The sequence below is a fragment of the Ctenocephalides felis genome, unplaced genomic scaffold, assembly GCF_003426905.1.
Source record: "Ctenocephalides felis isolate EL2017-DRISC unplaced genomic scaffold, ASM342690v1 CF-g0.4_SCAFFOLD_01886, whole genome shotgun sequence".
NCBI classification, from domain to species: domain Eukaryota; kingdom Metazoa; phylum Arthropoda; class Insecta; order Siphonaptera; family Pulicidae; genus Ctenocephalides; species Ctenocephalides felis.
Genome location: NW_020538040.1, coordinates 37,855,718 through 37,870,368, shown reverse-complemented (window position 1 = coordinate 37,870,368; position 14,651 = coordinate 37,855,718). Strand labels below are relative to the sequence as shown.

General features: G+C 28.9%; 1 protein-coding gene across 1 annotated transcript; it reads left to right on the top strand.

Moving 5' to 3' along the window:
• The first annotated feature begins 799 nt into the window (after window positions 1-799).
• On the top strand, window positions 800-14,599 carry LOC113374924. Its single transcript, XM_026614884.1, has 8 exons — window positions 800-877; window positions 1,340-1,602; window positions 6,503-6,701; window positions 9,604-9,839; window positions 13,035-13,120; window positions 14,065-14,137; window positions 14,276-14,442; window positions 14,582-14,599. Exons 1-8 carry the CDS (start codon window positions 855-857, stop codon window positions 14,597-14,599), a joined length of 1,065 nt encoding a protein of 354 aa, XP_026470669.1. The 5' UTR covers window positions 800-854.
• Window positions 14,600-14,651: the final 52 nt, after the last annotated feature.

Here is a 14,651-nt window from a genome sequence, read left to right as displayed (position 1 = left end):
CCTCCACATATTTCAAAACATCTGCTTATGGTTAATAAAAGGAAATTATTTTTTTGTTGATAATAATAATACAAAATAATAATGGAGCACCATTGAGCATCTGGCATGTTTAGACGAGCATCATATTTCTCATATTCTCTTACTTTTGTATATTTTACTTCTCGAATATTTCTTGTTTTGTCTTATTGAATTAAATCTACTTAAATTTTCATATATTCATTGACAGATGACTTACTTACTTTGTAATTTGGGTTCGAGTTTATATTTGTTAATCATGCTTATTTAAGCTCTTCACATTATAATTTCTGATAGCTTGCTTCTCTGTTTATTTTCTTTTTATTTCCTATATGATTCGTATTATATGTATTATATTAGTTTGTAAGCTGATGTATTTTGTCAAATATTTATGGTTCTAAATGTACAAAATAATTATTTGTTGATATATATATATATATATATATATATATATATATTTCTTTTTAATAATTATTGATGTCATTATATATATATATATATATTTATATATAATATATGTAGCGGGGGAAACAAATGATAATCTAAAACCAATCATTTTTTTCTGCGATCTTTTAGAAATTGTTAAGTGGATAAAGCATCTATAACATCTATTTTCTGTCAAAAAGTTTACAATTTTTAATTAATGGGTCTATAATTCCTCTTCATATTTGTGAGAATATTTTGAAATAATAGTTCTAAAATGAAGCAGCGTTAAGCGGGGTAATAAATACTGAGGATCTTATCCCAATTAAAGAGATAGTTTTAGAAGAATTGTCATTATTCTTTAATTTACAATTTAATTCTGGGAAATGAAAAAGAAATGTTTTTTTGATATCTGAATGAGTTATAAGTTCTCCAACAAGTGAGTTTTATAACTATTAGTATAGCTTAATTATCTGTTTCATGAAAATATTTTAAATAATTGCAAAATAATACATTATTTTTAATAAAGGAGCCTTTGTAGCGAATTGTTTTCTTCTTTTCTGCAAAACTCTGGTAAATTTACTATAAAATGTATTCTGAAAAATTTCTCCAAAATGAATTGTCATTTAAACTAGTTAAATTAGCACCTAAATAACTCTAACTGTTGACCCACAGTAACTATTTAACTCAGATTTTTGGTATCAATTGTCTTTTTAAATATATAACTGTAATTACTTGACACGTTCTCTGTCACGGAATTACGGCGATATAGAGTATATTGTGTTATGATACTTTTACTATAAAAATTTATGACAATGTGATATGTGCTCGTTCTTGATATAATCTTTATATTTTTCTTTATATACTATATTAAAAATTATCGTTTTTTTTATTTTCAAAGGCCGGATTTTCATCTGATACTGATCTGGATGCCACCTACCGAGTCCTCTTCGGGCCCGTCCTCAGGGGCGGGAAACCTTACGCGATCTGCTCGACCAAATAGTCTTGTTGCGCCAGTGGATGCCAGAACTGCGAAACCTGAACGGGAACCTGTGGCTTTTGCTATAAATTTAGTCGGAGCGCCGCCTGACGTAGAGGAGTTGGTTAATAATATCAGGGTAGTTGCCGAGCAGTTTCTCTACCACTGGAAGACATTTCCAATAAGTGAGTAGCAAATATAAATATTTTTTTAAGTAGGTACAAATGATATCAAAGGTAGTCTAATTTAGCTATAAAGCTGGGAATAGAGCATATTATGTAAAATTATTATGATGTTAACCCTCCGTCGGTCGGATATTTATTCACCTTCGAACGGTCGGAGTGGTCTGGCTGGACCACCATTCATTTTACATGCTCTTTTATGGGGTAAATGAGTTTTTGGTGTCTTCTATATTAACGATTATTAGTAGTGAATATTTATAATAAAAATATTATATATTATATTTAATATAATATAATATATTATATAAAAAAAATCAAGGAATATAAAAAAATCGTTGCTTTTTTTGTAATATTTCTGTTTTATATCAATGAAAAACAATATTTATTCTTTTTCGGCTCCTTCGAAATGAATGTGAAATTCAAATGAAAACGAAATGATGTGCGTCGCCTTTGAAATGAGCTATAAAATTCAAGTTCAAAATTTCAAACGCAGTACGGGTAGAAAAATTTATGATAATGTGCGCACTAGGGTAGGGCGGGGCTAGTTGAGCATAGGGGCAAGTTGAGCAATCGAAATATCTCGAAAACTATTCACCGTCCATTTAAGCATTATATGGCGGAAAGAAAGAGGTTTGGGAGAAATAAACATCCCGCGATCGCTAGTGGCCGCTGGACAAATGAGTGAGGCTCACGGGCGTTTTGTTTATTTTGAGACCAGAAAGTAAAAAAGTCATTCATCACGAGTTTTCGTTTGATTTAGTCAAATGTTATTTATTTTTAATCAGGTAAATGTTATTCTTCCATATAATTATAGTACTTTTAATATGCACAGAGATTCTGGGTATAATTCTCACGTTTTTTTTTATAAACTCACTTTTATTTTGAAATTCCGAGTTGGGGTCAGTTGAGCATAGTTGCTAAACTTGTTCTGTCACTAAGACAATTACCATTAACTTCCAGAAATTAATTATTATTTTTAAGATTTAAGCTAAGTCTATGAGTAATAATATAAAGAAATAATGATTTTAAGCAAAAGTACTGAATATAATGGTAAAATAATTCCTAAGATACGATATTGTTTTGTTGATTCTACTTTTGGTTAATTATTCAAAGAAAATTACTATAAATTTTGTTTTCTCTGTCAATAAAGACTATAAATATAGAACTGGTTATTAAAAACTTATTTTATTTCATCACTAATCGACATTGAACTTATGATTTCATTATAATTTCTTAGTGCTCAACTTGCCCCACCTATGGGGTACATTGAGCATACTTGACTTTTTGCATTTAAACAGCTGTAGCTTTTAAATTTTACTTGTTACCAAAAATTAGTATTAACACTTTTGTTAAGCGATAAACAATAAATCCATTAAGCCGTACAGAAATTTATTGAGACTTTTCATTGAGGAGCTACATCCGTTTAAGTAAAAGGTTGCTCAACTAGCCCCGCCCTACCCTACTCATCCGATGTTCAATGTTTGCGATGACCAATAAGTTTTGTAGGTTTTCCAACAACTCTCATTGTGAAAATACTAACATTCATGTTACAACACATAGCAAAGAAAATACAAAACGTAACTTGAATAGAAAATACCAGAAAAAAGACAAAATACTGGTTTACATACGAGGTGTGTTCAAAAAGTACCCGGAATTACTAATAATTAAATTTCGCGGGTCTGGAGTGTCTGATTGTCAAATTTTTTTTTTATTGTGTTGGTATACATGCCCCTAAAGTATGATGAAATTTTCAGCTATATTCACTGTTTACTTTGTCTGTGGTAGTCGCTAAGGTTCGACGTGTTTTTCTGAGCTCGGCGATTTTTACAATGGAAGAATTGAAAAGTCAAAGAATTTGTATTAAATTTTGCGTAAAAAATGAAATTAAGTGTTGCAAAGTGCAAAAATTCACCAGATATGGCTCCGTGTGACTTTTTCCTATTCCCAAAGTTGAAGAGACCCATGAAAGGACGGCGGTTTTCCTCGATTGAAGAAAATCGCTGAGAGTGCTCAAGGACATATCAAAAAGTGAATATCAAGGGTGCTTCGAAAATTGGAAAAAACGCTGGCATAAGTGTATTATATCTGGGGGGGACTACTTTGAAGGGGACCACATTAATGTAGACGAATAAATAAATATTTTTTTGAAAAAAACGAAAATTCCGGGTACTTTTTGAACAGACGTATATCAAAAAGCGTATATTTCATACAAAATGTATGGGTGGTCTAGACAGACCACTTCGACCATTCGAAGTATAAAAAAGTTAATATCCTTATAATTATCCTTCTGTACATTTTTTCGTCCTGACTTTTTCATTGATCGACAGCTAATGAAATTTTAGGAAAAGTCAAGAAATTTCAAGTCGATAGGATTACTAGAAGTATTTTTTTTTAAATTGAAATCTGGCGAAAGTTGAAAAAGTCTGGCGAGATCACTCCGACCGACGAAGGGTTAAACGAAAAGTTTAACACTTTTTTTCCAAATTACAGAGAAATGGCTCGGACCAAATCGGTTCAGGCATTTTTAAGCAAACGTCGACGAAAGGTCTAATTTTGACAAAGGCCAAAAAAACGATACTAATTTTTGCAAACTTTGCCGAATTTTTAAAGTTAAATGAATTATCGTAAGGCTAATCTACCATAAAAAAATTAAAAAAATCGTCGAATTTTTTTTTAATACTTTATTACAAGAAAACGCCACGGCCAATCTCTATCAAAAACTAATCAGCACGATTCCCAACCAATATCTTTCGAACGGTTTTTGAATCGTTTCGAAATCGATTCAGAATTGCGGGCTAAAACGTGGACGAAAATTTTTTCACTTTTCTGCGATTTATAAAGAAACAGCTTGGCCGATCGTCGCGAAATTGATGAACATTAGTCCTCATCGAGATACATCGAATGGCTTTCAAATTTTTGAAATCGGTCCAGCCGTTTTTGAGAAAATGTCGATTTACGGCAAAAAATCTGTTCACATACACACACATACTTTTTCCAAATTTGGTCTCATTCGATTCAAAATGGCTTGAAACGTCGAGAAAACATTGATTTTTTGATGAAAACATAAACTTCTTCTTCGGGAAGTTAATACAAAACGACTTAACGGTATGTCAGCCCAGAATATCGCAGCCTATTCAACATGATGATAACATCACATTACGATTTATAACAATTCATAATTTGAATATGCTATTTCTCAATACAATCGCTAATTTAATATTACGACGTCGAAGCGTCCGTAAGATTCCATTTAATTCGGCTCAATTAGGAACACCCATGCACAAGTTAGGAACTAAGAAAGTGTAATATACATTTTATATTGCCATATATCATTAAACATGGTTGATAATTATTCATTAAATAAATACATTTGTTTTTTAGGTTGAATTGAATTTTGCTTTTCGAAGGACCGATTGTAAATACTTTGATTTTGTAACTAGTAATATTTATTTTACTTTAATTACATAAATTACATCGTATTTATAATAATTTAATATGGTTTTATTCCGTGTTGAATGATTTGAGTTTTAATTTTATAATAAATCGATTGATGATTTTTTTGTTTTCTATTCGCATAACCGCCTGCTTTGATCGGCGCGAACAACATTCATAAGTTGTTTTGAAAGAAAATCGTGTCCGTGTCAAATCATTTCAGTGAGTGTGGGACATACATATGACCGTAAACTATGTCTCCTGAAACAATTTACTCTTCATTTTTAACCGCAATATGCACCAAGTATATTACATAATTTACATTTGGTACTTAGATTATCAAATAGCTAAATTAAAGAAATGTAAAATTAGTTATCATAGTTATTCGACAACAATAAGCTAATTAGAATCCGTTTTTCAATACTAGACAACTTGCATATAGTTTCGACTAGTAGTTCAAGTGATGGTTAGTCTACTGCAGTGGTCGTGGAAGGTTTTTAATCATTAACCCAACATTTTTTTGTCTAAGTTGATATTACCCGGTCAATTAAACGGACAATTACGATACAGTAAATATCAATTAAAAATACATACTTTTGTCCCCAAAAAATCCATTTTTATCCCATGGTCTACTGCATAAATAATTCTAGAAGCTTTTTATTATTAGAGAAAGTGTCGAAATTAATTATTATGTCAATTCAGTCACATTTATTAACATATTCAGTATTTTAAGCAACGTAATCGACAAAATTTGTTAAGGATATTAATTAATACTTAAAATTGAAAGTTGGAATTTTTTTTTTTTTTTTTGAAAATTGTGGAGTTTTTTTAATTTTTTTAAAAATACACATTTTTTTGGTAATTTTGAAATTTTTATTAAAATATAAAATTTGTGGAAAATATTTTCTAACAAAACATTGCACATTTATTACAATTGTTAACATTTGTTCTATAACTTTGTAACTTACGATATACATTTCGCGTATATTACACTTAGCATTTGTTATATAACTTTGCAACTCAAAGGTACGTTGCGCTTATATTACATTTAATTAACATTTGTTATATAACTTTGCAACTCAAAGGTACATTGCGCTTATATTACATTTAATTAACATTTGTTATATAACTTTGTAACTGGTTAGCTAGTATAAACCTGTTTTTGTTTTAAATGTAAATCACAAACCGCAAATGCGTATAATATTTGAAATAACTAATTAAGCGAACATACTAGTATTTTTTTCAATGCTACTTTCAATGATCTACTTTGGTAAGTGTATTATTGATAACCAACCCGACCAATTTCTTTAAGAAAAATATAATAATGCTGGTTAAATTAACACATCATTCAACACAATTACACCCAGTTTCGTTTTTCGTCGATTTTGTTTTATATCCTACTAACTTAATGCATTATATCATTTGTCATGCAATCATAATTTACACCTGTTATATCACCATGAATTCTCAGTTCTACCAACGCCCTTATCAACTCGAGCTCCTATCAGTGAGTCGGAAGAAAGATCAGTTGGCCGCAGGGTAAGGGCCTTGCATCTTAGGGACTTGTTTGTGACTCCGCCTTTCGATGAATTGGACGCAGTGGCATCTGATGGCAAAGGTGAGCCAAGGTTCTTAAACAAGACTCAGCTTCAGGCTATCAAGGAAAGGGGGTAAGTGTTTCACTTATAATTCAATTGTATTGATAGTTGATATACTCAGAAATAATATTTTATATTAATAATTCAAAATTGAGAAATAGATTTATTTTATCTTGTTTGGGTTAATATTTTAGTTGAGATAATTAACCAGCAGCATTTAATTAATATTGCAAAATGATTCATATTAATCTCATGATAATATTTAATGTACCAGTCTTAATGTGTTGGTAATTCAGAGAGATATTAAAAGCTTTAAATCGTCATATACACCATCGCACACGCACACATTGTCACACACACATTATATATATATATATATATGTATGTATATATATATATATATATATATATATAACAAAAAAAATACAAAAACTTTCAGCACGAATCTGTCTTTGCATCATATTTTCTTTATAACATATTAATAGTTTGCCTTTTCTGCTTTATGTGCAATTATATTTAATAATAACAAATTAATTGTAGTAGCAAGTGTACATATTTAAATTGTTCTTATTTGCCGTTATTTTTAGGATACATTATATTTAAATACTACATCGTAGCATGGAAAGTACAAAAATGATAATATACTATACGACAGGGTCACCTCACAAAATCTTAAGCTTAGGGGCGTCCATTAATAACGTGATCGATTTTTTTAGGGATTTTGGGACCACCCTCTTGATGATAGGTTGTGATATTTAAAATTATCTCTCCTTCCCCACCAAACATCACGTGTATTTTTAGTTCTGCATTTCGAATTCACGAAAAAATCATTGCTAGACCCCTCCCTACCCCCCAAGTGATATTTTGTGTATTTGTCAATCCCGCCTTTCCCTAAAAGCCTCACGTGATTAATGGACGCCCAATTATGCAAAAAAATAAAGTGCTTGAAACTTTATAATTCAAAAGGAAAACTGGTTTTGTTAATTAATTATGAAATAAACAGTATATTGATAAGCAAAATTTGACGTACACTGGTAACTGCCATGAATGAAATAATTGGGTGCAGAACAAGTTCATACTATTTTTATTTGAGCTAGTTAGGGGTATTTATTTATACATTATATATTGTTAATAATTGAAGTATTAATATATATTATTAAATATTTAAAATAGTTCATTTAATTATTATTAACTTATATTATATTCGTATTTTATAAAATGTTAATTTAAAATATATGTAGTATCAATAAAATGTAATAGAAAAGAATAAGGTTTTTGTATAAATACCTGTTCACAGAAATAAATTTACAGTTGCTGTTATCTGCTAAAGTTTTATTGATTTTTCTCGTATTACGGAAGAATTTATTGTTTTTTATTAGTCACTTATATATAAATTTATTTTCATAAAATATACGTAAATTACAATATATACTGGTTTATTGAACGAAAGCACAGTATAAGTAAAATTGCTGGAAATGAATTTAATATATATATTTTGCATGTTTCACAAATATGTTACATGAGATGATTTTCCTAATTGAAGATTTTGAAAATAAAATCTATAAAAATTTGTATATAGATATGGTTCATAGAATATCTGTGGTTATTCTTGAATTAAATTATTCTGCTTCTATAACATAAAATATCTGTGTAATTGATAGAGTATTATGTCTCGATTGCGTTATAAAATAATCGACGATAATAAAAGCTGTGTTAAAAATTTTATTTCTTTCTGTAAAGCTTGCATAAGGATAAACTCGGAAAACCGAAGAAATTAAATGAGGCTCAATTGGAAAATATCCGACAATGGGGGTAAATTTTATTGGACTTGAATTTACTTTGAAAATGTTGTATAAATCTTTTACATAATATTTTTAACCATCAGATTCAGCGCAGAAATTTTTCTGCACAATTGCAGTTTTGTTTTTATTTATTTATTATGCTTCTTATGCACCTTTGAAAATATTATGTAGAAGAATTTATGGTTGTGATTTGTTTAAATAATAATCCATTATTAATGAACTATATTTTAATTGGGTTAAATGTGTTATTTATGTATGTTACATTTTATTATTTATAGTGTGAAGTGTTTTATACCTTTCTTGAAAAGAATACCACATATCGGACTTAAAATATTATGTTTGCACTAGTATCATTTTTGCTTCTATGCTAAATTATTTTTAGTGGGAACTTTTTTTACTTATTTGCTTTGCTTGTTCAGTTGTCTACAAACATACTTGTATTGCATATTTTTCAAGTAAAAGTATCAACAATCGAATAATCTTATTTGGATAGCAATTCATTTATGGGTAATAATTGCATTATTAGGATTTTTAATAGTCTTTCTTATAGGATATTTTGTCTTACATAGGCTAATTTACAGAAGGATGACATGAATAATTCGAAAACAATTAAAGTGTGTTTTATTATTTTATAATATACATAATAAGCGTATCAAAAAGTGATTTTTAATCTTGATTGTTGTTTGCTGCACCATTTGGAGCGATTTCTTTGCTAATTTTGATTGAATGCTTAAAAGTTAAATAAAAGCACTGAAATAATATAAATTGCTGTATTAATCCTCGCTTTGATTGTAACATTATACAATAACTACAATTTTATTAATTATGTACTTGTTACATCTTGCTTGTTTCTTTTGATCAAAACTTGAATTGTACTAGTTAAAAATCGCTAATATATTACGTTTTAGTAACACACTCAACAGTTTTTAATGTTTTGCGAATTCAATTTTATTTTTTATTTACTTTTATTTTAATTGTTTTATTTACTTCCAGTTTTTGTTATATTGTTATTTCTTATTGATGAACTTCCTTCCTTCTACTGATTGTTTTCACTGATATGATTTTTAATGAATTTAAAATAATTTGTGTTTTAAATATTTTTGTTGGCGTTTATTTAGTAATCATATTTATTTTACTTATATGTATTTAAATAATAATATTATATCCTGCAGAGAATTTGAGGTACCATCCCTTAATTTCCCGGATCAGAAGCACAAATGGCGTCTTTCACCATTACTACAAGGGGGCGCGGCGAGGGCTCGCGAAACTTTAGATTCGGATTTGGCTCTTGCTGCAAGATTGTTGGTAATAACTGCCAGAGAGAGAATTTGGGGTAGTTTTTTCTCAATCAAAGAAGCCTTGAAAGCCATGGGCCGTGGTCTTCTGAAGCTGTTAGATCTAATTTTTGGTAGGAGGTTTTTCTATTGTTTTAAATATATTTTTATTTTAAATGAAACGGTAATAGAATAATCATTTAATTAATTTTTAGAAATATATTCCATTATGCAGCTACTTAAGCGATAACTTTTAGTATCACTTCTAATAGGTGGTATCACAATTAACATCCCGAAGAAGAAACATTTAATCTTTAATCTAAAAATCCTATTCGCTAATTTTATGTAAGCTTGGAGATTTAAGATAGTCTAAACAGTTCGATTCAAAAATTCGAAAAGTACGTGCATGCCGCTTCACCGATTTATTTATTTATTTATTTATTTATTCATAAGCAAGCCGTAATCAATAATAATAAATATTATTTCAGGCTCCTGTCGTTGAATTTCAAAATTTAAAACTATTTGGTGAAATTTTATAACGTGCTTCCATATGTTAACTATAAAAAATGTATCGGCCAATCCATTACCCAGACTAATGCCCATCTGATATCTTTATCTTTTTGTAATTTACCTAAAATTAGTTAAGAACACACAAGAAAATATACATTTTACTAATGATTACACGATCTTATTACACGGATCGGTAAGATCATGTATTTATTAGCAAAAAGTATATTTTCTTGCGTGTTCTAAATAAATTTTAGGTAGATACAAAAAAACAATAGTTATCGGTATTAGCTTGGGTAATGGATCGGCCGATTCATTTTTTATATTGAACAGTTCGATGAATTAATAACATATATATACAGGCCGGTCCTGGGGTCCTTAGCGCCCGCATGCAACTTTTTTTCTAGCGCCCCCTCCCCCCTATTAATTTTTACCGTTTTAACAGTTTATCATTAAAATTATATAAATATTTACAGATTTTTTAAAAATTAATTTTTAATTATTCTGGATTTAGTACACAAAAAATTAGATATAATCTAGAAGGATATAAAATATATTGATATTAAATTTATTTAGAAAATCGAGGCGATTCGGGGGTTGATTATAATCAAGTATTTTGAAATTTTCAATCATTTTTAACGTATGTGCAATATTAATATTTAAAAAAACTAGCATTTAATTTTCAAACATAACACGCGTATTTTATGTTGGATTTTATAAATTTTAATTTAATTTGATTTTTCATCATTTACAATATCCAAAATTGCGTCGTAAACTTCTCCTTATTGATATCGTAAGAGCCGTCATATTCAGAGTATCTGCTTGTTGTTTTAAAGTTAAACTTTTAACGTATTTTATAAGTAATGTTCAAAAATCAGTAAAAAATGTAAAGAAATTACACATTTCTTGAACAACTTATTATATTTGATATGTATTATTTCTGTATAATTAATAATTATTAAATTTAGAGTATGGACACCACTAGGTATAAAACAAGCCTTAAGATTTTTGTTCCAAAGTTAATTTTGCTTCCATTTTTCATGTTTGTTCCACACATGTCTTCAACATTCAAAGTTCAACAGATGCGAAACTTTTGCAACAAAAGCAAAAGTTACAATTCAATTTCTCGGAATAAACAAGTCATTTTCTAAGCACTGACTCCCCATTTTTTATAATTTGCTTATATTTTTTAACAAGTTCCGATTCAACTAAATCAGCTCGCAATTTTTCATCAATAATGCCCAACAATTAATTTAATCTTTCGCAGGTTTGCGCTTATGGGATTGAACACTAGATAATTTCTTTTTCGATTCCACGGTAACTTCAAACAAAGAAAAAATTGAATAAGTAGATTAAGCAATAAACAGAGCTAATTGTTAATTGTTAATTGTTTCTACTGATATCAGATTGCAAAATAAATATGCATTTTGTGTCTCCGTATCACTAGTCAAGTTAAATTATTTATTATAATTTATTAACTATTCTAGATTTTAAATAAATAATTCTAGATTTTATATAAAAAAATATAAATATTATATTATAAATTTAATTTCCGAAACTCGTTTTGGCGCCCCCTAAGGCTTGCGCCCGCATTTTTTGCATGCATCGCACATATATATATATATATATATATATATATATATATATATATATATATATATATGTATATATGATTAGTAGTTAATTTTGAAGTTGAAATATATGAGCGAGTTCTTGAGGGCGATACATCAAACAAAGAAAAGCCAAAGATTTATAAAATAATCTTTATTTCCAAACGTTTCGACATTCAATTTAATGTCATCATCAGTGGATATTACGTTGGTTGGTTACATCTAGAGAAGTGTACACAACACTAGAGATTGGCACTAACATTTATACAACTAACTTGTCAACACTATGCATTTTTTATAATTTTTTGTATGATGTAAACAGAAAAATGATAGTTTTATTTGAACAAAAATGTAAGTAGAATTATGTAATTTCTGCCACGACTTCTGTACTTTGCGAGTATCGAGGCATGTATCAAAAATTACATAATTCTACTTACATTTTTGTTCAAATAAAACTATCATTTTTCTGTTTACATCATACAAAAAATTATAAAAAATGCATAGTGTTGACAAGTTAGTTGTATAAATGTTAGTGCCAATCTCTAGTGTTGTGTACACTTCTCTAGATGTAACCAACCAACGTAATATCCACTGATGATGACATTAAATTGAATGTCGAAACGTTTGGAAATAAAGATTATTTTATAAATCTTTGGCTTTTCTTTGTTTGATGTATCGCCCTCAAGAACTCACTCATATGTATGTATATATATATATATATATATATATATATATATGTGTGTGTATGTATATATATGTATATATATATATGTATATATATGTCTATATATATATATATATATATATATATATATATATATGTTTTATGCTTTTATTATGTTTACTTAGAGATCAGTATTTAAATTAAATGATTAAACACGTGTTTCCAAAACAGCAACGATATAGAATAAAAAGTGATTCAGATGTGTTTTTTTTTTCAAAAATCGTTAAGTTACTGCTGTTGGCACAGTAGCAAAGCTACATATCTTTTCTTTTCTAGATATTTTTTTAGCAAAATGCATGCATGTTTCAGGTGTGGACTAGGTTTATATTTCCTTTACGGGCACTGGAATACTCTCAAATGTCAAACAACTTCCTAAAGTTTTTATTCGGGTCTGTAGAATATAATTTGCAGTTAAAATCTACTCTATAAGAAAAATAATTTTTACAAAATTGTAGATTCAATTATAAACTAATATTTTGTATTTTTAGGAGTGCCATCGCTTCAAGCTCATAACCTTGAAGCTAAAATTCGAGAAGAAAGATGCCGTTATCTCGTAGCGGAATTAATTTGTCGGGTATGTGCTTTAAATAAGGGTGTCAAAATAATTTTGAAATGATTTTGAGAAGATTATATACTTGTGAGAAGTTAATATTTATTAGAAATAAGTAATTGGTAACCCTTTCCACTCGGATGTTTCCTTGAAAGAACAACGTAATTCTGTCTATGCGCTCGTCTGTCTCCTTGGTAATTTGTATACACAATGATTCGTATTAAAGCGTCGATCTTTAAATATTTTTCTGCGGCTCGTCAAGCATTTTTAAGTAGAATTTTATTTATTTCGTGAACATTTTTTCATCAATATATTAATTATAATATATTCTTTTTTGTTGCTTTAATTTATGTAATACTTACTCTTCTTTAATTAAGTATTTTTGTTTTTGATGCTTATCAGTATATATCAAGCTTTGTTAATTATTATTTATAAGTGCGGCCCGCCATAAAATTTCAAAAATTAAATTCGTTCTTAGAATAAACTTATTACATGATAAAACAGTGTTCTCTTTTCAATATTTACTTTTAGTTATTTCAAAAAAAATGTTTACCTTTTTTATCAAAGCAAAATTTTCACAAAAAATACAGAGACATATAAAAAACACTATATGCTTATTACACTTTTCTATGATATTATTTTAATGATAACGACAATGGAATCAACGCGCTATGTGTTTTGGAAATTGCTTCAAACTTCAACATACTGCTGAAAATAAATTAGCATTTTATTGTAATGTAGTTCTTCAATATACACAGAAAGTCATATCAAACAAATTGCATAACACACAATAATATCATGTTTACGGCAGGTGCGTTTTGTCAGAATGAGACACCGAGTTGTTGGTAGATTGATTTTAAATCAGTACCGAATGTACTAGTTTTCATTTATTATCATTCAATAAAATTAAGTGAACTCATTATTTTATGATCGAACGCTTGGTAATTGGATAAATTATTCAATTGCAGTCCGAATTTGAAGGAACATTGGAGCGCCTTTGTAGTTTTATAAGAAGACACTTCGTCGTGCCGCCACTGAAAAGTTTGAAGTAGAACGTGAATCTTCGCACGCTCCCGTTTCTGTGCCATATTTGTATTTAACCCCCAATGGTAAACAAATTAATTTTTAATATAAAACTTTGATTTTATACAATACAATATTCATGTTTATACCTTAAAGGTCAAGAAGTAGATTTAAGGTTATTTAGTCGCGACATTATGAAACGAGCAGTTCCGGTACTGATAGGAATATTAGAACGCGAAACTAGAGGTTGGTTTCTGCATTTTCGTGAAAGATTGATTTCAGAATTGCGAGCCCAAAGAAATCAGATGTTGACAATTGAAAGGGTATTTATTGTATATTTTGTTTTATATGTTTATCTTAATATATTTGTGTAAAATATTATAAAATCGGTGTAGGAAGTGAATGAAGCTGTCATGCTAGAGTATTTGCAGCGTGTCTATTCCTGCATATTGGCGCATCCAGAATTCAAGCTCTCGGTGACGGTATACACAGTGTTAGTGCAGCAGGCACAAAGCGTTGTTCTAATGCACAG